This window comes from Corvus kubaryi, unplaced genomic scaffold (assembly GCF_017639235.1).
Source record: "Corvus kubaryi isolate FWS band 111438036 unplaced genomic scaffold, C.kubaryi_AGA036_p1.0 37334, whole genome shotgun sequence".
NCBI lineage: Eukaryota > Metazoa > Chordata > Aves > Passeriformes > Corvidae > Corvus > Corvus kubaryi.
Genome location: NW_024581108.1, coordinates 3,673,219 through 3,698,178, shown reverse-complemented (window position 1 = coordinate 3,698,178; position 24,960 = coordinate 3,673,219). Strand labels below are relative to the sequence as shown.

Here is a 24,960-nt window from a genome sequence, read left to right as displayed (position 1 = left end):
TGGGCGCGAGCCAAGCGGTGATTGGCTGATGCGCGACGGGGCGGGGTTAGTGGGCCCGGCCCGCGCGGGGATTGGCGGAATCGTGGGTTTGAACGCTCGCGCGGCGGTTGGCGCAGCGCTGCTTGTGCGGAGCCGCTGCCCCGCGCCCGCCTGGCCATGGCCGCCGGCTCTGTCACCGCAGCGGCGCGGGGGGACCTCAGCCCCGCCAAGAACCCCGGCCGGCGGCGCTGGGCCGTGCGGGGGGGCGAGGAGGACGCGGACGAGGGCCCCGCCGTGCTGGTCCTGAGTTACTTCTCTCGGCCGCCCTTCCTCAGCTTCGGCCGGCTGCGAGTGGGCGCCTCCCGCACGCGCCTGCTGGGCATCGACAACCCCAACGAGGATGACGCCGAGGTGGTCATCGACCGCTTCCCGGCCGCTGCCAGGGGCTTCAGCATCGAGCACCGCCGCTTCCTTGTGGAGGTAGGCGGGGGGACCTGCGGGGCCGGGGGCGGGGGACACGCCAGGGGACAGGTGGGAGTGCTATCGGCCGCAGGGCCGGGGGCTGCCCCCGTCAGCCGCGATCTGAGGCAGTCGCGGCCCCGCTGCGGGCGGTGCGTGTCCGTGCTGCGCTCGTGTCTGCCGGTTCCCCTGAAGGGCGGTGGCTGCAGCCGGGGGTGGCGGGGTCGGGTCCCTCGGGCCAGGGGCTGTCGAGGCCGCGAAGGCGCCACAACCTGACTCAAGCAGGTGTTTGCAGCGAGGAGCAAAAATTGAAATGAAATGGATTGTTCTTTGGGAATGTTTTAAAGACGGAGACCTGTCAAAAAGTGTCAGGACATATGTGTAGGAAAAAGGCTGAGGGGAGAGGATACCAGTTCGCTGTTCTGCACGTTAGTTAGTGACACAATAGAGAGCAAAGCATGCTTAAAATAGGACTAAACATTTATGACACCTAAGGAAATGCAAACTGTGGCTAGTCCAATCAATGCCAGTTTTTAAAAGAATAGTTTAGATGAACAAACATCTATGATTATCTAGACTGTCCAGAGCGTTTGTGAGAGAGAACGAAACACTCTGGAGATTTGCAACAATGGGCTTATAAAACCAGGCTGGAGTCCCACTTCGAAATCTTGGAATAACATGTTCCTGTAGGAATTAATGGATAGAAAGTTTAATGCCTTCCTTGATCATTTGCAGTATCTTCCCTTTTTTTCAAAGAACTTCTATGTCAAATCTCATGTTAGCATGTCATTTAACTGAAAAAATTGACACTTGTGTTTAGAGTCAGCTAAGGTCCTAAAAATCAACCTCTGATTATTAGTCCCACTATAATTCTCTCAAAATTACTGTAGAGGATTTATAAGATTAATATGTGCAAAAAATTATGTAATTTCTTCTACTCACCTTTACTCAAACCTTCTCCTTTCTAGTATGTGTCATATTTATATGTATTTTTTCTTGTTTTCCACTATAGTTTGATAAAGAGGTATATGTCCTTTTAGTAAGACAACATTTTTGATAGGGGTCACTTAAATTTATGTATCAGAGAGGGAAAACTGACATTTAAACATTTAACAATTTTTTGTCATTTCATGTTGTCAGAATGTATATTACTTCTATATACTGCTCCTGGTTTGATTAATTACTTCATCTTCAATGTTACAAAAGTGTACCTAAATGCTAGATATTAAATATTTCTTTTTCTCCAATAGGCAGGACAAAGAATCTTTGTTTCTATCACATGGACACCATTAGAAGAAGGAAAAATCAGAGAACTGGTGACTTTTGTTGTTAATGACGTTGTAAAACATCAAGCTGTGCTCCTTGGTGCTGCTGAGCAGCCCCCGAAGAAAAAGGTGTGTGTGTGTGTTTGTGTCTTAATTCTGTTACTTTGGCATGGCTGATGCAAATATTGTTTTTTATTACTAGAAAACTCTGTTTCATTATTGCAAAACTCAGTGATAAATGATGCTGTGGAAATGCCCATTGTCCTCAACTTTTTTTGGCTGGGTTGGAAAGTAGGTACTGATACACTACGGCTTAAAGAATAAAACTAAAACATGACCAAATAAATGGTTGTCAAGCCTTCAAATAACATATAGTGAATTATTTTTGATTAGGTGTTCTTTTTATAGCCTTTTTAAACTTTGAATGAATATGCTAGTGATGTTCACTTTTACATGTAGAAGAATTTAGAAAGCCAGCACACTAACTTTTATTTACGGTTCTTTTTCAGAAGAGTCTTTGGGAAACATTAAAAAAGAAAAACTCTTCAGGAACATCTGCAATAAAAGCTAAGAACACTCTGGAAATTAAAACTGTTAATAAAACATTTCGAGTTTCTCGGAAGGCAGATAGACTTAGAAGTCCACTTCAGTCACGTGAGAATCAGAACACGGTGCAGAATAATATATCCCAAGGAAGCGACCCTCTTGCTGGCACAGAAAATCAGCTGCCTCCATCTCCTATTGCACGAGTGGCAGAGGAACATGGCAATACTGTTCACACACCACTTGCCCTGAGAAGGTCTACTGCGTTTGGGGATATTGCTGCCTCTGGAAATGAGGAGTTGATGCCTGAGATAGACAGCTGTAACATCAATAAATGTGTTACTGAGCGCAATCAATCACAATCTGAAAGTGCCTCCAGTTCTGCTGGATTAGCACAACTGCCAATTTCAAATGATGGAGGAGTTCTTAATTTTACGCTCTCACCAGTTTCCACTCCGGAGCACTCAGCCTCTGCACCTGTTTTAAGTTCAAGGAGAATTTTAAGTCCAGATGCTTTTGTAAATGACAATTATCAAGTGGATATAGATGTAACAGAACAGTCTTTTCCAGTCCTGTCACCTGATCAATTTGTGAAGGACAATTTGTCAGATAAACAGTCACAGACTCCTAAACCTGAGGCAGCATTAATATCGTCCACCACAGAGACTTACGTTGTTAAGAGATTTCTACCCTCAAAATGGAAAAAAGATGGAGGTGTAGAGACAGAAACTCAAGTTCACGTAGAACACAACTTAAATGAAGTCTTTGAGTTACATTGTGTAAAATCACAGGCGCTTCATTATGATAAACCCCAGGAAGATCACTGCAGTTTTCCTTCTGCAGAGGAGCTTCAGACTGACAGTCTTTTTCAGAGAGAGCAAACAAAAAAGCGTCCAATTCTTTCTGCCACTGTCATAAAAAGTAAGCCTGGTGCTACTGAAGAAACAAGAGTGGAAACCCGCCAGCCAAAATCTAAAAAATGCCTCAATAAAGCAATAATAGGATGTGCTAATGTGGTGCCTATACATACCGAAGCAGAAACCTCAAAACACCTGCCAGTTACAGGTGCAATTTCATCTGAAAATAAGTGTCACAATGACAAAGTAAATTCATCTCCTACTGGATCAACTTCTTCATGTCGTAAGAGGAAAAGTGAAACGTGTTTAGGAAATAGTAGAGTTGCAGCTCCAGTGCATGTGGAAGAAGTGGAAAGAAAAAGAGCTCTGACCTCTAGCACGGACAATCAAACCCGTACGATCAGACGACCATCAGCTTTCAAACCCACGAATGGAGAGAGAGCGGGGCAGAGAAAGAAAGCTGGTGAGAAGTGTTTCCTTCATTTACCATTTTCTAAAAGATGCCTTTGATTAGGAAATGTGTATAGCAAACTGAACTGTCCAGGAACAGTCAGCAATATTTCATATCTCTCAAATGTGAGCCTTTGCAATATGCGTTTTAAAAAATTGAATGGTAGGTCAGAGTTTTGGTTATGTAATTGGCTTCAAATTTACTTTATTCCTGTGTAAATTTGTTAATGGCAATAATAGGGAAAGTATATAAAAGCTCTTGAGCAGAGCCCTTCTTACGTAATTCAAATTTTCTGGAAACTTACTGCACAAGATTTGTCACGTACATTTACCACTGTGATTGTTTGACTCCATTGCTGTTGTCATATATTTTCAAATGTCGAATCATGAAGGTTGGAAAAAACCTCTTGAAGCATTGAGTCCAACCATTAGCCTGGCACCACCATGTTCACCACTAAACCATCACCCCAGGTGCCACATCCATGCACCTTTTCAACACTTTCGGGGTGGTGATTCCACCACTTTCCTGGGCAGCCTGTGATAATTCCTAACCACCCTTCTAGTGAAGAAGTTCCTAAGTTTTTTTCAGTCTCCTCCTTTTTACTGTCTGTTTACCTTGTTGTCAGCCTTGTGTAGATCTCTCTGCCTTATTGTTTGCCAATACTTTGTTGCTTGAAGATCAGAAAAACCTGATGGCTTGCATTTCAGTTTATTTTGGGTTTTCTAGCTCTTCCAATCCCCAATATGCTCTGGAATGTGAAAAGAATGAGGGTCTGTAACTTAAAGATGCATTTAATTTGCAAAATTTAACTAACAGGAAAAATTCATCATGGCTTTTAGATCAAAATAGCACATGCTGCTTTCTTCAGTTTAATGATCTGTTCTGCGATCTGGATTTGATTTGGGGCTTTCAGTAATGCACTTCAATGTCAGGCTTTTTAAGGTGGTCTGCAAAAGAATCACGTGCTGAAAGTGTTGATATGCAGCAGGAAAAGGTGTGTTATCTACCAGGTTATTAATCCATGAGGATAAAGATAGATGGGCTGGACAAGGGCAGAGTAGAGGGGAACAATCTCCTCCCATGACCTCTGGCCACCCCTCTTTTGACGCAGCCCAAGATCCGTTCGGCGCTCTGGGCTCTGAGTGCACGCTGTGGGCTCATGTCCAGCTTATCATCCACCAGAACCCCTAAGTCCTTCTCTGCAGGACTACTCTCCCTGATTTCTTTTCCCAGTCTGTTGTGGCATCTGCACAGTTCAGCTTTGTGTCACCTGCAGATGTGCCAAGAGTGCGCTCGATCTCTGTCTCTGTGTCATTGATAAAGGTATTAAAGAGCACCAGTCCCAAGACAGATAGATCCCTGAGGGACACCATTCATCACTAACCTCCATCTGGTTATACAGCCACGGATCTAATTCTTTATCCAGTGGTGCACCCTCCAAATCCATATTTCTCCAATGTGGAGACAAGGATACCACGTGGGTCTGTGTGGAAGGCCTTACAGAACTCTAGGTAGATTACATCAGTCAGTTTCCCTTGTTGACAGTGTCAGCCACAGAAGGCCACCAAACTGGTCAGGCACAATTTGTCCTAAGTAAAGCCATGCTGACTGTCTTGAATCATCTCCTTGTCTTACATGTGCTTTAACATCACTTCCATGAGGATCCATTCCATGATATTCCCAGGCACAGAAGTGGGACTCACCAGTCTGTAGTTCCCTGCATCCACACATCTTCTTTCCTTGCCTTTTCAAATCATCAATATTTTTTATTTCTGAAGTACCATCTTGTCAGGCAGCAACTGTACTTCTTCTGCAACAGAATACATTTTTATCCTTCATTTGGCATTAATGTGAAAGTATGATTGTGCTAAAAGGCTTTGTTGCACCATGTTGAGAAAGCCTGGATCTGCGTTTTTCCTTGTGTTTTATTTAAATCCTGTATCTGTGCATTGGATAATACTTATTAACTAGTGCCTTGGTGCACAAACTAACACAAGTCAGGCTGCTCTGAATTGAATACCAATGTAGTAAGCTGTCTAACTGTGGGAAGGAGTGAATAAAGCCCTAAAATTCATAACTCTTACCCCAAATCTTTATAGAATACACCCTGTTGCATGTTCTAATAAAAGTTTGTACAAATTAGCCTAGTGTTTCTAGCCATATAATGAAATTCAAATGCTGCATTTCCTTAGGGTTATGGAAGAACTGTGATGTACAACAGCAGTTATTTGCTCTTGAACATTCTTCCCCTTTAGTTGTAACCAACATGGTTTCTGTAACTTTCCATCAACAGGAAGCTCCTGTTGGTATTTTGAATGGTTCATGGGGAATTACTCTAGTTCTGTGCTTTAGAAGTGATAGGAACTTTAATGCATTAACTTTCACTGACATATTTCCTGTTGATATTTATGTGTTAATGCTGGTAGGTTCTTCACTTCAGAAGGCATCTAAAACTACCAAGAGAATTAGTAAACCTGTCCCTGGATTGGCCCAGTCGCACCTGACATTTGTGAAACCACTGAAAACAGGTAGGCAGACTCCGGGTGTTTAGTAAAACACTGAACAGAATGTCACAATTGTACTGCTGGTGTCAGGTAAGACCTAACTGGTTAGAACTGAGAGGAAATAGAAGATAGTACCTAAAATGAATCAATACCTAGTAGAACAATATATGTAACCTTTTGTGATCTGTTTTGACTACTTATAAGAAAATTGGTTGCAACACATGGTCAGCTGAGAGTAAGTATTACTTTCTTCCAGACTGGCCTGTAAGTGTGAAAGCTACATTACAGTTACGCTCCCAGTTTACTGATGGTTATCAGTTAAATACCTCTTCCATATCTGATAACATTTTAAGGCAACAACAGAATACCTCAGAAGAGAAAATTTCTTCCCAACAAGATAAAACTTTTGCAGAGTTAAGAATACTGAGTTGATCTGCTCTGAAAAATGCATCTATAAGATAGTTCTTCCTGGATGTAATCCAGTTCAGCTTGGGTTTGCCCCACTGCAATGGCCTGAGTTCTAGATATCTTGTCTTAGTTCTAGTGCTGTAACAGCTTAGTCCATATTTTGTGGCTGAAATTAATTTAATAGTCCCTGATCCGCAAGTCACTGATGATTTTAATAATCTGCTTTTTTTGGCTATAGTGCTAAATGGAATCTCAAACATTAATCCTTTCCACAATGAAACATTATATGGGTTATCAAACATTTTGAGAATTGCAAAGGCTTAAGTTTTTGTTGTTTTGTTTTGATTTTTTTTATAAGTCATCCCTAGGCACCCAATGCCTTTTGCTGCTAAAAACATGTTTTATGATGAACGCTGGAAGGAGAAGCAGCAACGAGGTTTCACCTGGTGGTTAAATTTTGTACTTACCCCAGATGACTTCAATGTAAAAACAAATACCTCACAAGGTAAGAGTACAAGAATTTTGTCTTCTCATTTTTTTAAGCATTATATTATATATTTGTTAAACACTAATGAGTAGTAGTACTCATTTAACCATAAACCTTTTCAGGGTCATGTTGTCATATTTTTCCCCTTCTGATATGTGTGGATAGCTCACTTGCTCATGGCAAGCACAGCGCACCACGCCCCCGGCATGAGGAGCGTGCTCTGCAACCAGAATGCACTGGAATGTGTGGTTGTTGCGCTGCTCAGTGGGTGTAGAGTGGGGAATCCCCACCTGCTGGAAAACATTATAGCTGGCACTTTACTAAAAGGAAAACTTACTTTTTCCTCTATCTTTAGCTTCATTTGAAAAAACTGAAGATGGAACCATTAGACTTAAAACTGAATTCCTAGTACTGCTCACTTACGAAATAAGTGTTCTTATATTTAATACTTGACTAGTATTCTTGTACTTGACAACATATGTTTAGTGCAACAGCTGACAAACTTCCTGAAGGACAAATCATTAGTTAGAATGAAAATAACGAACTGTCAGCTTAGAGAGGGGAAAAAATAAATGAGGTGTGCAAAGCTACCTTTATTTGAGATGTAAATGCCTGCTTTTTGTGTGTGTTTAAACAGTAAACGCAGCTGCTCTTATCTTGGGAGAAGAGAACCATCACAAGATGAGCCTTCCTAAGGCCCCCACGAAAGATGAGGCGTCTCTAAAAGCGTACACAGCTCGCCGTAAGCTTAATAAGCTGCGGCGCGAGGCCTGCCGCCTGTTCACCTCCGAAGCCATGGTTAAAGCCATCCAGAGACTCGAGGTGGAGATCGAAAGCAGGCGCCTGCTGGTCCGGAGGGACAGGCACCTCTGGAAAGACATAGGTAAGAGGTCTGAAACCTGGCATTCTGTCCCCTTGTAAGTATGGAAAGGATTATTCACACCCTCGGTTTGCTGAATCTAAAATTGGTTAATAGAAACTTTTGCATCGATATGAAATGTTTGCTGGATCTAATATTAAAAGATGCTCTCTTGCAGGAGAAAGGCAGAAAGTCCTTAATTGGCTTTTATCTTACAACCCTCTATGGCTGCGTATAGGTCTGGAGGTAAGTGCACTGTGTATAGTCTATAATCTATAAGTTTAAAGGACATTTAGCAATTTTTTTGGTAGAGGTTGTTTTGCGTTTCTTTGTATTTTCTGCCATACTAATTCAGGTAGGTTCAATTCAGTTCTACCATGATGACTATCTTTAAAATTGTTCCAATGTACTTGCTTTAAAAAAATGATTACCTTATTAAGAAGGAAAATATTTAATGAAGGAAATTGGAAGTTAATTCCCTGACCAATAACACAAAAGCATTTACCTATCAGTTTCACTTTACTAAACTGGAGAAGAATGCGGCTGTCTTAAAGAAGTTCCTGATTGATTTCTCAGATGATCATACATGTTTTGAAATGAGATTAGATCTTCTGAAATTTCCTTTGGCTTTACCTTTCAGTGACTTAGTTGAAAACTCTTTGAGTTTTAGAGACCAATTGCCATTTATTATTTTAGAAATTCAAAACTGTATATATTTTAAAAAATCCCATAGTGTTTAAGGTAATTTTTAACACTTCTGCATTTTTTTTCCCCTTCTTTCATATTAGACTATTTATGGAGAACTGATAGCTTTGGAGAGTAATAGTGATGTTATGGGTTTAGCAATATTTATCCTTAATCGCTTACTTTGGAACCCTGACATTGCAGCTGAATACAGACATCCCACTGTACCTCACCTTTACCGGGAAGGTAATGATTACTTCCAAAACCAACTTATTTGTAGCACTTAATTTTTTAACTATCACTTACTGAGTTCTATCATTCTAGGTCATGAAGAAGCTTTGTCAAAGTTCACACTGAAAAAATGGTTGCTGTTGGTTTGCTTTCTGGATTGTGCCAAACGTTCCAGAATGATTGACCATGACCCCTGCCTCTTTTGTAAGGATGCAGAGTTCAAGGTGAAAGCTGTGATTTGATGTCTCTCTCCAGTATTGTCCTAAGACTCAGTGTAGTATTTTTTCATTGTTTTTAATCTGACAAAAGTTAAAGCTGCGTGACTTACTAAAAATAATTTTTTAAAAGATACATAATTTTAAGAATTAGAGAAGTAAATATGAAATGTAATTTGGGAGGTACAAGGGATGAAAATTGTATTCTGCTTGACAAATATTGTAATGTTAAGATTTTATTTGTTTTTTCAATTTTAGGCTAGCAAAGACCTTTTGCTTGCGTTTTCCCGGGACTTCCTGAGTGGTGAAGGTGACCTTTCCCGCCACCTGGGTTACTTAGGACTACCTGTCAGTCATATTCAAACTCCACTTGATGAATTTGATTTTGCTGTTACAAACCTGGCTGTGGACTTACAATGTGGCATTCGTCTTGTGTGCGTTGATACAGAATTCTATTGAAATACTTATTTTCTTTTATATAATACTTAATGTGAGCTCATCAGAGGCATTAAACCATGCAATTACCTTTGTTAGGAGAACAGTGGAGCTTCTGACCAAAAATTGGAGTCTTTCAAAACAACTGAGAGTTCCTGCAATAAGTCGGCTACAGAAGATGCATAATGTTGATATAGTTCTTAATGTCCTTAAAGAGCGAGGAGTGCACTTGAAGGATGAAAGTGGTAAGGCCTAGAAATCAGGCTTATTCTAAGTGCATCAGAAAACTGGTGCACATTTTAATCCCGTGTTTTATTTGATAGGTGCTTCAATTGACTCCAGGGATATCGTGGATAGACACAGGGAACGAACATTAGCACTGCTGTGGAAAATTGTCTTTGCCTTCCAGGTACTATTCAATTGCTTATTTTGTTTGGTTTTTGCTAGTTACAACGGAGGAATAATGAAAACACCAGTCTTTTCAGGAATATTTGATGTCTGTGAAAGCCTCTGCTAATCAAATTTTAGACTGAAGTTATTTGCTTTGCACATTTAAAGTTCCATGTAAACATTACTAAACTGTGAATTGTTCCCTAACGATACAGCTTGGATAATGTTTTAACTGTGTTTTTTCTTACACATTCATTCACGTTTTTGGAAAACACTGAACTTCTGAGTTTATGCTGTATAGTAGCAGAATTGGTACTTTAAAATAATGTTGATCTCAAACTACAGGTGGACTCTTACTAAAAGGACATTTTGAGGTTACACTGATAAACAGTTACAGAGTAATTCTGAAGCTATAGCTCTTCTACTTTTTCTTCCTTTTATCTGAAACAGTCAATTTGATGAAACGTTCTTGAAATAAGAATGAAGATTTCTTAGGCATTACTACAATGACATTTCAAAAGTTAGTAGAGGAAGTTAAAGTAACTTTCTTAAGACTGTTTTAAGAGTTGAGTCACAGGATATTTTAAAAATAAATGTCCAACTATGTCCAACTGACAAGTCCAGTTGGAAGGAACATGATGCATGAAAGGCAAAACAAAATAAGTTAAGGTGGAATTTCACCACTAGGTAGTCAGGAATATAAGTGCAATTAAGTATATGTAAAGCAAGAATATTAAAGACTTTAGCTACAGAACTATCACTAAGGTAGAACAATATAATAAAAATCTAATGTAGTTATTTTTTTTCTTAAATACTGTTACACTATTAAGTAACTATTAAGTTAACTTCCTTCAGTTAGTTCTTCTGATGCGTGTGTCACAGTTGCATTGCTTTTGATTAGAGAAATAATTTCAGTGAGTAGTGGCTTTATCCAAACACTGTGGATATGCTGCTTGTTCTCCAAATCTTCTTCCATCACAACACCAGCTCAAGTCCTTTTGGAATCCCTTAAAAGAGGAGGATTGGTACATGGGCTCAGTGGAAATTCAGGCAGGACTCCAATTGTTTCCTCTGAGAGCATGTTGAAATTACATGGGCTGTTTTGGGGAATTTCCCTGTTTCTCCCAACTATTAACTAATGCAGTAACTGTTTTACACAGAACTGTGGGAAGGGTAGATTTAAGGTTTTTTATCTGCCATCTATGCTGGCAAATCCAGATTATCTACTACTGATTGTGTGGCAGGTACTGCTAAAGTGAGCATAGTTTCTCTTTAAAAATGCCACATTTAAAGCTCTGCATTCAGTGGCTGTAATGCCTGGCATGTCAGACTGTTAACACATCAATTTTTTGTTTTTCTTCCTAACAGGTGGATGTTTTTCTGAATGTGGAACAGTTAAAAGAAGAAATTGAGTTTTTGAAGAACACACACAGGAGAAAAGCACGATTAGGTGCCATCAAGACTCTTGCAACTGGTTTTAGAGTACAGCAAGACAGTAGTAACTTCTCATCTCAGAGTTACAGTGAAAATGTGAAGCTGCTGATGGCATGGGTTAATGCTGTTTGTGGATTTTACAATATCAAGGTAAATAGTTTTGTGTACACTTCAACAAATACACCCTGTGCTGTCATAATTCTTTACAGAGCAGAGTTCTTCAAACTATCAAATATGCAGTAGAAGTAAATGGTAATTATTTGTAAATATCCTTCTGGACTTTGTTTAATCTGTTTTGAAATAGCCATCACTCTGTGAGTTTAGCTGCAGCTCTCTTTTAAAAAAAAAAATCAGACCAAAAAAATTTCCTCTTCCAGTTAGTCTTGTGGATAAAAATGCTTTTCAAAAATAGAACATATTTGCTGGAATGGGAATTGTCTGTGGACTTTTAATGAGCCTTCATTTTAAAAGTATTTGTGCCTAGAATTTTCAGTGTTTATAAGAACTATGAGAATTAAACTAACATTTGGGCTAAGGTCAGTTCATCTCCTCAGAGATGTTTGTTTAGAAGGAATATGTTTGCTCATTCCAAGAAGGGAAGCCCTGGTCAGAGACCTGACTCTGGTCAGAGTACTGTTGCAGCTGCTAGCCTTTCTGAAGGGTAAAACAGAGCACTTAGCACTGATGCAAATTCAGAACTTATTTCTTCATTGAAAACCTAATGTAAAGGTATCTGTAGAAGTTTACTTGGGATCCTGCTGTTAAAAGATTGGTTCCCTTGTAGGTTCACTGTACTGACACGTTTTTGGTTTCTGGATTGTCACAGCTGTATGTCACTTTACAGTAAATGTTCAAAGGAAGCAATAGCTACCTATTTTTTTTTTTTTTGTTAAAAAATAATTTGCACTTGGTCACATTTAAAGGTACAAGAGAAGAAATTAATATCCAGTTTATACCTATTAACTAGTAAGAAAAATTCAAGGAATTTGTATTTTATTTTATTTAACAGGTGGAAAATTTCACGGTGTGTTTCTCAGATGGCAGAGTATTATGCCATTTGATTCATCACTATCACCCCTGTTACGTGCCTTTGGAAGCTGTGTGCCAACGGACAACTCAAACTGTAGAATGCTCGAGAACTGTTACAGTGGGACTAAACTCCTCCTCCTCATCTGAGTCTGACACTTCTCTAAATGTTGTGGAAGAAATGTTTGATCAAAGTGAGTTATTTGATGAACAGAAGTTCATGTTAGACTTATTTCTTTTATGCACAATTTGATTTGATTAATGTTTTGTCTTTACAAAGCTGTAACTCCCTCAGTCCTATACAAGGAACTCTTGGACAATGAAAAGCAAAACTTCCAGCTGATCAATGCTGCAGTTTCTGACCTAGGTGGGATACCAGCAATGATTCATCACGCGGACATGTCAAATACAATTCCTGATGAGAAGGTAAAATGCCTTTGGAGTCTATATAAACACGTTCTGCCCTACTGTGAATGTGTCCTGCTCTTTTGAACAGCCCTTATCCTGCTGTGTTCTGTGTTTCTGTAGGTTGTTATCACCTACCTGTCATTTCTGTGTTCACGGCTTCTCGATCTTCGGCAAGAAACTCGAGCTGCGCGATTAATTCAGGCCGCTTGGAGGAACTACAGGCTGAAAAGGGAACTGAAACGCTCTCAGGTACTCTTTGCTTGTGCAATATTCATAGGTTCTGCATTAAGGAAAAAATAGAGAATATAAATTCAATGGAAAATACAGGTTTTTTGGAGTAATACTGGCATTTAAACTAATGAGTGCCATTTCTATCATCAAAATATGTGGCCTTCTTGGTGGTGTAATCTACTAAATTTCACTTTTCTTTTAGCCTCCTGAAGTAATTACAGGTGTTTAAAGGCTACTGGGTTTTTTGTGTCACCCCTTAAACTCTTTTCCCAATGTTTCAAATATAATAGTTGCACTGCTTCCTTAAAACAAAAAGGAGTAGTTAATTCCTGTCAATGTCTACAAGATGAGAGGAGTAATTAAACTTCTGCATGGATTTACTATTTCTGTTAAGGAGCTAAGCTTCACCAGTCTTTTGAATTGAATTTCATGAGTTCTGATATTCTGTATCTTGATTTTCTGGTATTTATACCAGAGCTTGTGAGGGTTTCAAAGCTGACACACTTAAGGTTTATAAATGCCACCACTGTGTTTTACTAAGTTAGATATTATTTGATGCTGGAACAGAATTCAAGTGAAATATTCTAAGGCTCTGTGGTGTAGAAGGGGACAGGGGTTGTATTTAGGATTTTTCATCTCCAGTTACTTTACTTTATAAAATCTACACAACCTTAATAATGACGACAAAACATTGCCTTTACAACTCTTTTGAAATAACTAATAGTAAAGATGCTGGTGGGGGAGAAGGAATCAAAACCAAAACCCTTTAAACATTGCAGGCATTATTTTTATTAATTAATCTTACAATGTGTGCGTATGTACTATATTTTTATGAAATTGCTCTAGATAGTTATTCAAATTAAAAACTTGAGTGAAAATTCCATAGCTAATGTTCAATGGAAATTTACTCTTGGTAGGAAAGAGACAGAGCTGCTCGGATAATTCAAAAATCTGCAATGAACTTCTTGGCTCGCCAACGCATCCTGAGGAAAGAGAATGCAGCCATTTTCATCCAGAAGCGTTGGAGAGGATACTTGGCCAGAATGACTCTTTTCAATCTGAAAAAGGCAAGGCTGGAGCAAGTCAGAAATAAATCTGCCACAGTCATTCAGGTAATAAAACCTAAAGTGAGATTATATGGCAAGGAAACCCCCTGAAACCCCTAAGAAATAGCCTTGCTGAGGAGCATTTGTGCTGCTTGCAGCAATTAATGCTTCCATGAAATGTAATACTTTTTTTTATTATTTTTTTCCTCCTCTGCTTTTGAGAGGTTTAGTAAGTTTTTCTCTCCAGGGAAAGATGGTAATGTGCTATTAAATTAACAATTATTCCTTCCTTCTATGTTTTGGAATACCATGAACATTAAAACACGGGGCCTTAAATAGTCAGTGTAAGGACTGATCAGGCTGTGTTGGTTTTCTTTGCAGCTGCTGAACATTACTTAAAGAAGCTTTTAAAAAAAATTAAAATTACTCTCCTTGTGTTATGTCACCTGCAGTGGGCATATTAAGTGGCAGACATGGCAATGGTAGTTTGGGCAATTTATTCAATTTTTCAAGATACTTTAGCCACCATTACCCAAAGATAAATACTGCACTCCTGAGACTTTTTAGAATAGATATTAAAGAACTGCTGATTTATCAAGTGGTTTAAGAGGAAATCTGTTGTTGCCAGGGTAAATTTAGCCTTTTCCTAGAATTTAGAAAGCTTAAAAAAGCAATGATACAAACATTTAGGTTTTGCTTTTTTGTTTTTTTTTTAATATAGATTTCTGGATTTACCTTCCTAGGGATTAAGACCCAGAGATGAGCTCAGTTGGTTAGAGCATGGTGCTAATAAACACCAAAGTCATGGGTTTGATCCTGGTATGGGCCATTCACTCAAGTGTAGGACTCGATCTTCGTGGGTCTTTCCAGTTCTGAATACTCTGTGGTTCTGATAAGTAGGAATGAGAAATCTTATAAAGTCTGAAGATGACAGTCCTGACTCATGCTTAACTCAAGATACTATGAAGAAAATACAAAATTTTTTCTTTTTTTACCTGCAGGCTTATTGGAGGAGATACTCTGCTAGGAAAAAATATTTACAGCTAAGACACTGTGTTATTTTTGTACAAGCAAGGATAAGGATGGTGAAGTCTGTTGCTGCATATAAACGAATTGTTTGGGCTACTGTTACAATTCAGAGACATCTGCGTGCAACTAAGTTGGCAAAAATAGATCGGCAAAGATATGAAATCATAAAGTCTTCAGCACTTACTATTCAGTCTACATTCAGAAAATGGAGGAAATACAAAATTCAACAGAAAATTAAAGCAGCTCTGGTGATTCAGAGTTATTTCCGAAAATGGCAATCTTCAAAACTGGCTAAGAGAAGGAGGGCTGCCCTTGTCATACAGTCTTGGTACAGGATGCACAGAGACCAGAAGCAGTATCTACATATTAAGCAAAATGTTATCAAGATTCAGGCTTGGTACAGGTGTCAGCTGACCAGACGTGTTTACCAGGAGCACAGGGTGAAAATAGTGACAATTCAGCGGTACTACAGAGCTTATAAACTGAGGAAGGCTGAGAGAGAGTCTTATTTGCAAAAGTGTGCAGCAGTGATAGTCCTCCAAGCTGCTTTTAGGGGCATGAAGGCACGAGAGCTGTACAGACAAGCAAAAGCAGCGCGTGTTATTCAATCAATGTGGAGAATGAAACAAGAGAAACAAAGATTTCTGCAATTAAAAAAATCTGTTACTACGTTGCAGTCACACATGAGAAAATACCAACAAGTAAAGAGATACAAAGAGATTAAAAATGCTGCTTCTGTAATTCAAACCCGGTATAGGGCACACGTGGCCGCTAAAAACGCAGCTGCTGCTTTCCGGAGAGTGCGCCTGGCTGCCATTGTTCTCCAGTCTGCCTACAGAGGGATGCAAGCCAGGAGAGATGCTCACGTGTTGAGATCTGTGATCAAAATTCAGTCAAGTTTCCGTGCTTACGTGGCCCGGAAGAGATTTAGAAAGTTGAGAGATGCCACAGTGAAGATTCAAGCTCTTGCAAAAATGAGGCAAGTCCGTAAGCGGTACTGTGCACTGAGGAAAGCAACGCTTTATGTCCAGCGAAAGTATCGCTCTGGGAGATATGCCCTTCAATTTAAAGAAGATTTTAGGAAATTGAAGGGAGGTTGCATAAGAATTCAGGCTCTAGTTCGAGGCTATCTTGTCAGGAAACAAATACAAAGGTTGAGGGAGGCTGCAGTATTACTTCAGGCCTGCTACAGAATGAAAAGGGACCGGCAACGGTACTTAAGCATCTATAGTGCTGCCATTGTCATTCAACAGCGTTACCGTGCCTGCAAAAAGACCCGCTGTCACAGGCAAGAGTTCTTGCAAGTTAGAAAAGCAGCTGTGTGCATACAGGCAGCCTACAGGGGTTATAAAACACGAAAAAAGCTTAAACTTGAATACAGAGCTGCTGTTAAAATTCAGACTGCTTTTAGAGCTCATGCCGCACGAGTGAAACACAAGGCAATGGTTCAGGCCTCCATCGTGATTCAGAGGTGGTACAGAAATTGTAAGGCTGGTAAGAGGCAAAGACTGACCTTCTTAATGACAAGAGCAGCAGTGCTTTCTTTACAAGCAGCTTTTCGTGGCTGGAAGGTACGGAAGCAGATTCAAAGACAGCATGTTGCTGCTGCTAGGATACAGTCTACCTTCAGAAAATTCATGGCTGTGAAGAAATTCAGGCTTGTGAACCACGCTGTGCTAACCATCCAAAGGCATTACAGAGCCAGGGTTCTAGGCCAGAGACAACGGCAAGAATACATCCAGTTGCGTAATGCTGCGGTGCATCTTCAGGCACTATGGAGGGGGAGAGCTGTGAGAAAAACGATTCAGAAGAAACATCATCTTGCAGCAATCATTCAGTCCTATTACAGAATGCACGTAAATCAACTAAAATACAAGAAACTGAGACAAGCCACTTTGGTGATTCAGAAATACTACAGAGCCTACTGTATGAAAAAAACCCAGCGTGCAATTTATCTAAAAACCAAGGCAGCTGTGTTAGTCTTGCAATCTTCTTACCGTGGGATGACTGTGAGGAAACAACTGATCAAACTAAACAAAGCTGCTACAACTATACAAGCTGCCTTCAAATCTCACCTGGTCAAGAAGGAATATGAAAGACTTAGATCTGCAACTATAGCCATTCAAAGGCGTTACCGTGCAGTTATTCTTGCTAAGTGTCAAAGGCAGAGATATTTGTCTTTAAAAAGAGCCACAGTTACAGTGCAGGCGATTTACAGAGGTTTAAGAGTGAGGCGACAGGTTCGCTGTATGCACCAAGCAGCTGTTTGTATCCAAGCCATGTTTAAGATGCATTGCATGAGCATAAAATATCGGACAATGAGAATGGCAGCAATAAGAATTCAAAGGCAATACAGAGCATTTTGTTTAGGCAAAGTACAACGCAAAAAGTACTTGGAACTAAAGAAGTCTGTAACTATCCTCCAGGCTGCTTGCAGAGGCATGAAAGTCCGACAAGACTTAAAAACTATGCACCGGTCAGCAGCAATAATCCAGTCCTATTATCGGATGCACAAACAACAGAGGGATTTCAGAAAATTGCTGCTTGCAACAAGGCAGATTCAGCAGTGGTTCCGTGCTTGTAAGGAGAGAGATGCACAAGTTCACAACTACACAATTATGAAAAATGCTGTACTATGCATCCAGGCTGCATTCCGTGGTATGAAAACAAGAAGACTTATCAGAACCATGAATGAATCGGCTGTGATTATTCAAAGAAGGTTTAGAACATTTCTGGAAAGAAAACATTTTCTTTCCATTAAGTCAGCTGCTGTTGTAATTCAGAGAAAATACAGAGCAACGAAACTAGGAAAAATTCAGCGTCAAAAATATCTCTCTCTCCTTAATGCTGCTGTTATCATACAGTCTGCTTATAGAGGATTTGTGGTAAGAAAAAAAGTGCAGAAAATGCATCAAGCTGCTACAGTTATTCAAGCAATGTTAAGAATGCGTAAAATTTACGCTTCTTATCGAGCACTCAGGCTTGCTTCAGTAATCATACAGCAACGTTATCGAGCTTACAGGGAAGGGAAGCATGAGAGAGAAAAGTACTTAAAACTGTACAATTCTGTTTTAGTTCTTCAGGCTGCCTACAGAGGAATGAAAACAAGATGCTTCTTGAAGAGACAACATGAGGCAGCACTTACAATACAGAGAAACTACCGAATGTATAGGCAGTACTGCCATTACAGAAGAGTTCGGTGGGCAGCCCAGCTAATACAGAGGAGGTACAGAGCCCATAGGCTCAGGAAAATTGCTGTACAGCATTACACTTCATTAAAGAAAGCAGCAACTTGTATCCAGAGGGCTTTTCGAGACATGCGAGCAAGAAAACAGCAGCGAGAAATGCACTGTGCTGCGACTGTGGTTCAGAAAAACTTTAAAGCCTTCAGAGAACGTCAGAGATACCTCTCTCTTAAAGCAGCTACTCTTGTTTTTCAGAGAAGGTACCGAGCTTTGGCTCTGGCAAGGCAGCATGCTTTGGAATATCAGTCTCTCCGAAAAGCTGCTATTCTCATCCAGGCTGTGTACAGAGGTGTCAGGGTGAGGAGGAGTCTCGAGCACATGCATTTAGCTGCCAGTACAATACAGGCAGCCTACAGAATGCTCAAGGACAGAAGGGCCTATCAGAATATGAGAAATGCAGCTATGGTTATTCAGAACTGCTATCGATCCTATTTGAAAGGAAGGGACCAACGCAAGAAGTATCTGATAATGAAGAGTTCTGTTCTTGTTATTCAAGCAGCATACAGAGGCATGAAGGCACGGCAGGAACTGAAAATCCTGCATGTTTCAGCAGTTGTAATACAGTCCAGCTATCGCATGTATGTACAACGTAGGTACTACAAACAGCTGTGCTGGGCTGTCACAGTCACACAGCAGAGGTTCAGAGCCAAAATGGCAAGAGAAGCTGCCATGAGAAACTATGCAGAAATAAGAAAGGCTGTCGTTTGCCTTCAAGCTGCTTTTCGTGCTAGGAAAGCCAGGCAGTTGTATAAAGCCAATGTTGCTGCACGGCGCATTCAATCGTTCCTACGGATGCGCGTGGAGAGGAGACGCTTTCTTGCAAAGAAAGCAGCAGCAATAATGATCCAGTCGATGTTCCGGTGCCAAAGAGCAAGGACTCACTATACACTGATCCAGAGCTCAGCAGTTGCTGTCCAGAGGTGGTACAGATCGTGTCTCAGGGCTCGTTCACAGAGAGCAGAGTACTTGGCTCAAAGACAAGCAATAGTAGTTATTCAGTCTGCCTTCCGAGCTATGAAAGCAAGAAAAACAGCAAGGCAGCTACGAGCTGCAAGAAAGATTCAGTCTTTTCTTCAGATGGCTCTACAGCGTAGAAAATACATCCAACTCAGAGCAGCAGCTGTTACATTACAATCTTATTACTTAATGCAGAAATGTAAATCACAGTATAAGAGCTATAAAAGAGCAGCAGTTGTCCTGCAGCGGCACTACCGCTCCCACCTGACTGTGAAGCACCAAAGAATGACTTACTTACAAACCCGCAGGAACATTATCCTTGTGCAGGCCACAGTCAGAGGATACATCGAAAGGAAGAGGTTTCACAAAATTAAAGAAAGCACAATAAAACTTCAGGTACTTTTGGATGAATAGTACTGGGATTTGGGTGTATTTTTGCTTTCATTTGTAGGTGTTTTAAAGATATTTACTGCTCTTGCAAACCAAGTTTAGTTTGAAGCTAAAGTAGAATCAGTTTCTGAAGTGTATTACAGGGCAGATATATAAAGCTTACTACCACAGTACACAGAAATAAGGTTCTTTAAGACAACTGAATTTTGCCTCTGAATATTAGTGGCTTAATGAATGTTTTCTTTGATGGGAATATGAATGAAAGCTGTCTTCGTGTATTGTATGAGAGGGCACTGGTAGTGGGTATAAAGTGACATACTTGGCAAAAACCACGATTGCTACATTCTTTAGGACTTGTGTTTAGGAAGGTGTGAGTAAATCGATCATGTTAATCCCCCTTGGTTCACTAATTGGCCCTAGACTAACCTGAGTGCCTAACTAACATTTTGAAGAGGAATTTAAGGAGGGAAATTCCCCCAAATCAACGAAGAAAGGGAAATAAATAATCTCTCATTTGTGGTCCTGAGCAGTCTGGTCTAATGGGTGGCATCCCTGTCCCTGTTGGATGAGTTGCAACTAGACCATCTTTAAAAGTCCCTTCCAACACAAACCGTTCTAGGATTCTTTGAGAATTTCTTAGGTTGGTTTTACTTTCTTGTTGGAGACCACATGCTCTGCTTAACTGATAAAAATCAGGTGTGCTTTCTTCACCTCCGTGGTTTGGGGGGATTGGCAGCTGCTTAGTTATTTTCTGAATGTTTAACTTATACATCCTGAACAATATAAATATAGTTACTTTCCTTAAAAGGTAGAAAAAAAGAATGAATTTTGAAATTGGGAATATACTTCTTTATATTGTTGTTTTCATAACAAGCTAGGGAGTATAGCTGTACGTAGAAATACGCAAACATTCCCAGCTGTTATGATGGAAGTGAAATATTCCAAGTTTGTCTTTTTCTTTGAAGGCATCTTTCCGTGGATTTATTCAGAGACAGAAATACCTTCAGTGCAAGTTTTCTGCTGTGTTAATACAGCAGCACTACAGAGCCCATCGGATGCGGAATATTGATCAACACAGATTCCATCAAATGAAAAAAGCTGCCATTACCATTCAGGTAATCATACATGTGGCTTTTATTGAGTGTTTGTTTGGGATTTTTAATCTCTCTTGTATTCATTTCTTCACGATATAGTTAGTTTTGCAGATTAATATTAAAGAGTGGCATTTGTGGTATTTCCCTGAATGTGTTTCACTTGCTTTTGAAAACATTGTCTAGTTGGGAGAAATCAAATATTTGTAATACTTTAGAGATAGAAATACTAAAAGTTGTTCCTGTTCATGTGATATTTTTCCTTTTAATTTTGTTCATTCCATTAAAAGTTCTGATTTATTTTTGTTTTATTTTTATTTCTCTAATAGGCAGCATACAGAGGATATAAAGCCAGGCAGTGGGTTAGCAAAATGAGAGCAGCACAAGTCATCCAAGCCTGGTTCCGAGGTTACAAGGCACGAAAGGAATACACGTCTGTGCTCAGAGCTGCCCTTGTTATTCAGAGTCACTTCAGAACCCAACAGCTGCAGACTCGGTAATACTGAATCTGAGAGAAATCATTCTACTTTTCAAAGCTTTTATTATAGAATTATTTAGTGCTGCACTGTACTCTTTAGGTTCTCAGGCTCTGCCCCTGCAGCATCCATGTGACATGCATAAGTATAACCCTGTTGGAGCTGGTGGGGTTATTCTTTTGCACAAGATTTTCATTACATTTAACTGTTTTTCTGGAATGGAAGCTTCCTCGCTAATTTAAATTTTGCTTATTGGGCTTCAGAAAGAGTAGGCCTTGATCTTTTTTTCACTTCTCTGTGTTTTGCAAGAAAAATGTTCTGGATATTGTTAAAATTCTAGCATACAACTTGTAGGTTGGAAAGCTATTTCATTTTAATCCACAATGGAATTGTTAAACTGGTTTATGTTTATTTTGCTATGAGATCAGCCTGGTAGTTCATGTCATGAACTGTGTCCATGTCAGTAGCAGCAGAGGATGCTGTTCAGGGATGCAAGGTCCTCCCTAAGCATCCCTGCTTTTTAAACTTCCTTGCCTGTTCCTGTTGTTATCCTATTTATGGGCCTGTTGTATGTCAGTCTGTCCAATGCCTTTCAAGCTGCTGTGTCCCTCCCCAGCCTTCTTTGGCAGCAAGTTAGGGCAATACCTCCTATGGAAAAACAGGAAGCATCTTCTGTTTAAAATCAGTCCTTTTGCCAACATTGCTGGCTATTCCCATTTTCTAGTGTTCCAAGACCGGCTTTGCTTTTCCAATATCTATCTAAATGATTTCATAAACCATCACTGTTTTCTTACTTAAAAATGCATTTCCATGTTAGGTTTTTGAAAATGAAGTCCTGTGCACTTACCATCCAAAGAGTCTGGAGAGCGACGCGCACTGCGCGAATGGTTCGGCAGCAGTATCTGGCAATGAAGAGTGCTGCAGTTAAGATTCAGTTGGCATACAGGCAGTACAGGGCTAGGAGACTTCTAAGAAAGGTATGTTTTCACTTCAATATGCCATGGTTATTTTAAAAAAATTTAATATATTTGATTTTTGTCATCAATGTGCAGAAGCATAGAAAAGGTGGGGACCAAAGAGAAGACTGTTCAAATCAAAGCTCTTCAATCTTCGAAATATTAAATGTCCATTTTTGCTCTAAGTAACAGGGTTGGTTTTTGGTTTTGAACAGTTCCAATTGTTGAATTACCCCTCTATATACTAATACCAAAATAAAATGCTAAATTTTCTGCTGACTTTATTGCTTGCAAAAGATTAGGCCCATATTTTGACCCCATTTAGGTAAATGAAAAGACCTTCCAAACTGTGCAAGTCCATTTAATATAAACTGGTACTGTAGGAGTTTACTTGTATTTCTCATTCCATTTTTGTTCTTATGATGGAAAAAAACACCTAGAACTAAAAATAAATGTACATTGATCCTGACATGAATTAACAAAAGTTTAATTATCAATGCATTCTTTGAAATCTTTTTCAGAAGCACCAGGCTGCATGTCTGATCCAAAATGCATATAGAGGTTTCAAGGCAAGAAGGAAATTTGTTCAACAAAAAGCTGCTGCTGTAATTATCCAGAAACATCTGCGGGCTTGGCAGGAAGGCAGGCTTCAATTTAAGAAATACAACGAGACTAGAAGAGCTGTCATTAAACTGCAAGCACTTATCCGGGGTTATTTAGTCAGGAAAAAGGTTGGTATAATTCAAATTAAAACTGTGCTTGGGATGTAAAGTATCTCTAGAGCTGTCTTACCATTAATTCTGACTGGCAAGGAGAGGAAAACTTGATTTCTTGGTGTTGAAATCAAGTTCTTGTTGTCTGCTTTGAGTATTGGGCAGGTCAGAATAGATCAAACACAATCTGAACCTTTTCTTACAATCCTTTAGAACTGAAGTAGGTTTTCACTGTTGGATGTTGTTTTAGCTTCTGAGATCTTTGTGGCTTAGCTTCTTCACACACAGGCTTACAATGAAATTGTTCTCTGCTATGTATTGATGTTGTTGCTTACAATCACTTCTCTGTGTTATCATTTAGATTAGAGACCTGGTTCTGCAGGGAGGTAGGTAGCTTCCTTAATTCTGAGGTGATTTTCCAGTATCTAGTAGTATATTGCTGTGTACTATGTTCTTTGTGTGGCCATCCAGCTACCTCAGAGTATGAAAATTAATGATATCCCTTGTTTTGTTTTCCTTCTACAGATTTCAGAACAGAAGCAAAAGAAGAGGCTTCTTTATTTTACAGCAGCTGCATATCATCATATCTCTGCAGTTAAAATTCAAAGGGCCTACAGGATTCACCTCACCTTAAAACTTGCACAAATCCAGATCTCATCTGTTCTTATAATACAGGTTGGTCTGATTAAGGCTGCGTGGTTTTGTATAGTAGTCTAATTTGTTTTCTGTGAGCTAAGACAATGTAGCTCCTTCACATGTGAAAAAGGTAAATTATGAATTCTATGGTTTATTAAATAATGCTGCTTATACACAGCTAAGAAAGCTTTGGCAGCTTAAGCATTTTAAAGCTGAGGATGGATGGGAAAGTTTGTTTCCTTCAGACCCTCAAGCTTGCTAAAGGAATCCGAGTGCTGTTTTAGCCTATTTCTTTATATCCTACTGGAGGTAGAAAAGGTCAGACACAACAACCTGTAAGGTTTGTGAAATGTAGAGCATCTTATAGGAGCAATCCCTTGGGATGCTGTGATTTATTTGGTTGGATGTTTCTGATCTCCCAGTGGTACCAGAGTCTGTGTACGTTGCAGCATTTTAATATAACCAGATTTTAATTACCTAAAAACAAGATCAAAAATCAGGTCTGTATTGCAGCACTACCAAATTGTAAAAATTGTTTTCAGGTCTCCAAACTGACCATTAGCTTAGTTCCAGTATGGGAGGGTCAGCACTGGGTAAATGGAGAGGCTGAAATGGGAACCCTGAAATAGCTGTTCTCTGGTCAAGGATGTCGTGGCAAACTTTGCCCGACTACTTCTCTATACATACAAATTGTTATTTCTCCCCATAAGTTAGATTTTCCCTTTAAGGTAAGAGAGAATGGATGGAAAAGGGTGTTTTTTGCTCTCATTTGGCACACAGTAACCTGTCTCCTTTCTTGGTTTATAGAGGGGAAGGAACAGAGCTGGGAAATGAGAAAAGTGGAGTGGTGGTTCTTAAAAGCCAGCCAAGAGAAATAAAACTCCTAGGACATAGTAATGCTGGACACAAGTATAAACTGGGAGAGTTACATATTTTATCTTTTTGGTCAGCCCTGAAGTGGTCAGACAGTTGGTCTGGATAATCATTGTAGGTCTCTTCCAACTGAAAACTATTCTATCTGTCCCCTCCTCTACCCTTCCTTCTCTACCCTTCTCTCCTCAGAATGCTTCCCTAGTGGCTCCTAGTTAAGATTTCATTCTGCAGTCTTGCATTTCAGCTACCCAAGGCCAGTCAGAGTCATGGAGATTACACATGACTGATGATGTTTATAGTACCTGTATCTGTCAAAGCTCACATTAAAACACTCAGTTATTATCAGTGCTCATTTAGGGTGGGGAAAGGGAATTTAGGGGAAGGGTTTTAAATAAACAGGAAGGTACTTTCATTTTAAACAGAGGTGGTTCCGAGCAAAAATGCAACGAAAGAGATTTTTGAGAGATTATCAAAGACTCGTTCGACTACAACGTGTGATTCGAGGCTGGCTGAATCACAGGCATGAGGCAGCAGCCATAATCCAGAGAAACGTGCGGAGATTCCTCGCCTGCAGACGCAGGAGGAGATTTGCAGTGGGGATAATTAAATTTCAGGTAAACACCTCTTGTAAGAAAATGATGGGTTTGGGTTGGGTTTGTTTGTTAGTTTATTTTTATTGTCT

At 39.8% G+C, this 24,960-nt stretch overlaps 1 protein-coding gene across 1 annotated transcript in view; it reads left to right on the top strand.

Moving 5' to 3' along the window:
• Positions 1–109: 109 nt before the first annotated feature.
• The window catches only part of ASPM (assembly factor for spindle microtubules), a 27,581-nt gene continuing 2,730 nt past the window's right edge, over positions 110–24,960 (top strand). Inside the window, exons 1-24 of the mRNA XM_042029897.1 lie at positions 110–459; positions 1,689–1,832; positions 2,213–3,566; positions 5,981–6,082; positions 6,825–6,971; positions 7,591–7,836; positions 7,991–8,058; positions 8,601–8,742; positions 8,821–8,951; positions 9,201–9,376; positions 9,477–9,622; positions 9,701–9,786; positions 11,136–11,351; positions 12,211–12,421; positions 12,508–12,653; positions 12,756–12,884; positions 13,784–13,978; positions 14,914–19,539; positions 20,499–20,648; positions 20,954–21,120; positions 21,918–22,077; positions 22,578–22,787; positions 23,295–23,444; positions 24,701–24,892. Coding sequence (XP_041885831.1) covers positions 157–459; positions 1,689–1,832; positions 2,213–3,566; positions 5,981–6,082; positions 6,825–6,971; positions 7,591–7,836; positions 7,991–8,058; positions 8,601–8,742; positions 8,821–8,951; positions 9,201–9,376; positions 9,477–9,622; positions 9,701–9,786; positions 11,136–11,351; positions 12,211–12,421; positions 12,508–12,653; positions 12,756–12,884; positions 13,784–13,978; positions 14,914–19,539; positions 20,499–20,648; positions 20,954–21,120; positions 21,918–22,077; positions 22,578–22,787; positions 23,295–23,444; positions 24,701–24,892 — 9,597 coding nt within the window. The 5' untranslated portion in view covers positions 110–156. The remainder of the gene's footprint in view (positions 460–1,688; positions 1,833–2,212; positions 3,567–5,980; positions 6,083–6,824; positions 6,972–7,590; positions 7,837–7,990; positions 8,059–8,600; positions 8,743–8,820; positions 8,952–9,200; positions 9,377–9,476; positions 9,623–9,700; positions 9,787–11,135; positions 11,352–12,210; positions 12,422–12,507; positions 12,654–12,755; positions 12,885–13,783; positions 13,979–14,913; positions 19,540–20,498; positions 20,649–20,953; positions 21,121–21,917; positions 22,078–22,577; positions 22,788–23,294; positions 23,445–24,700; positions 24,893–24,960) is intronic.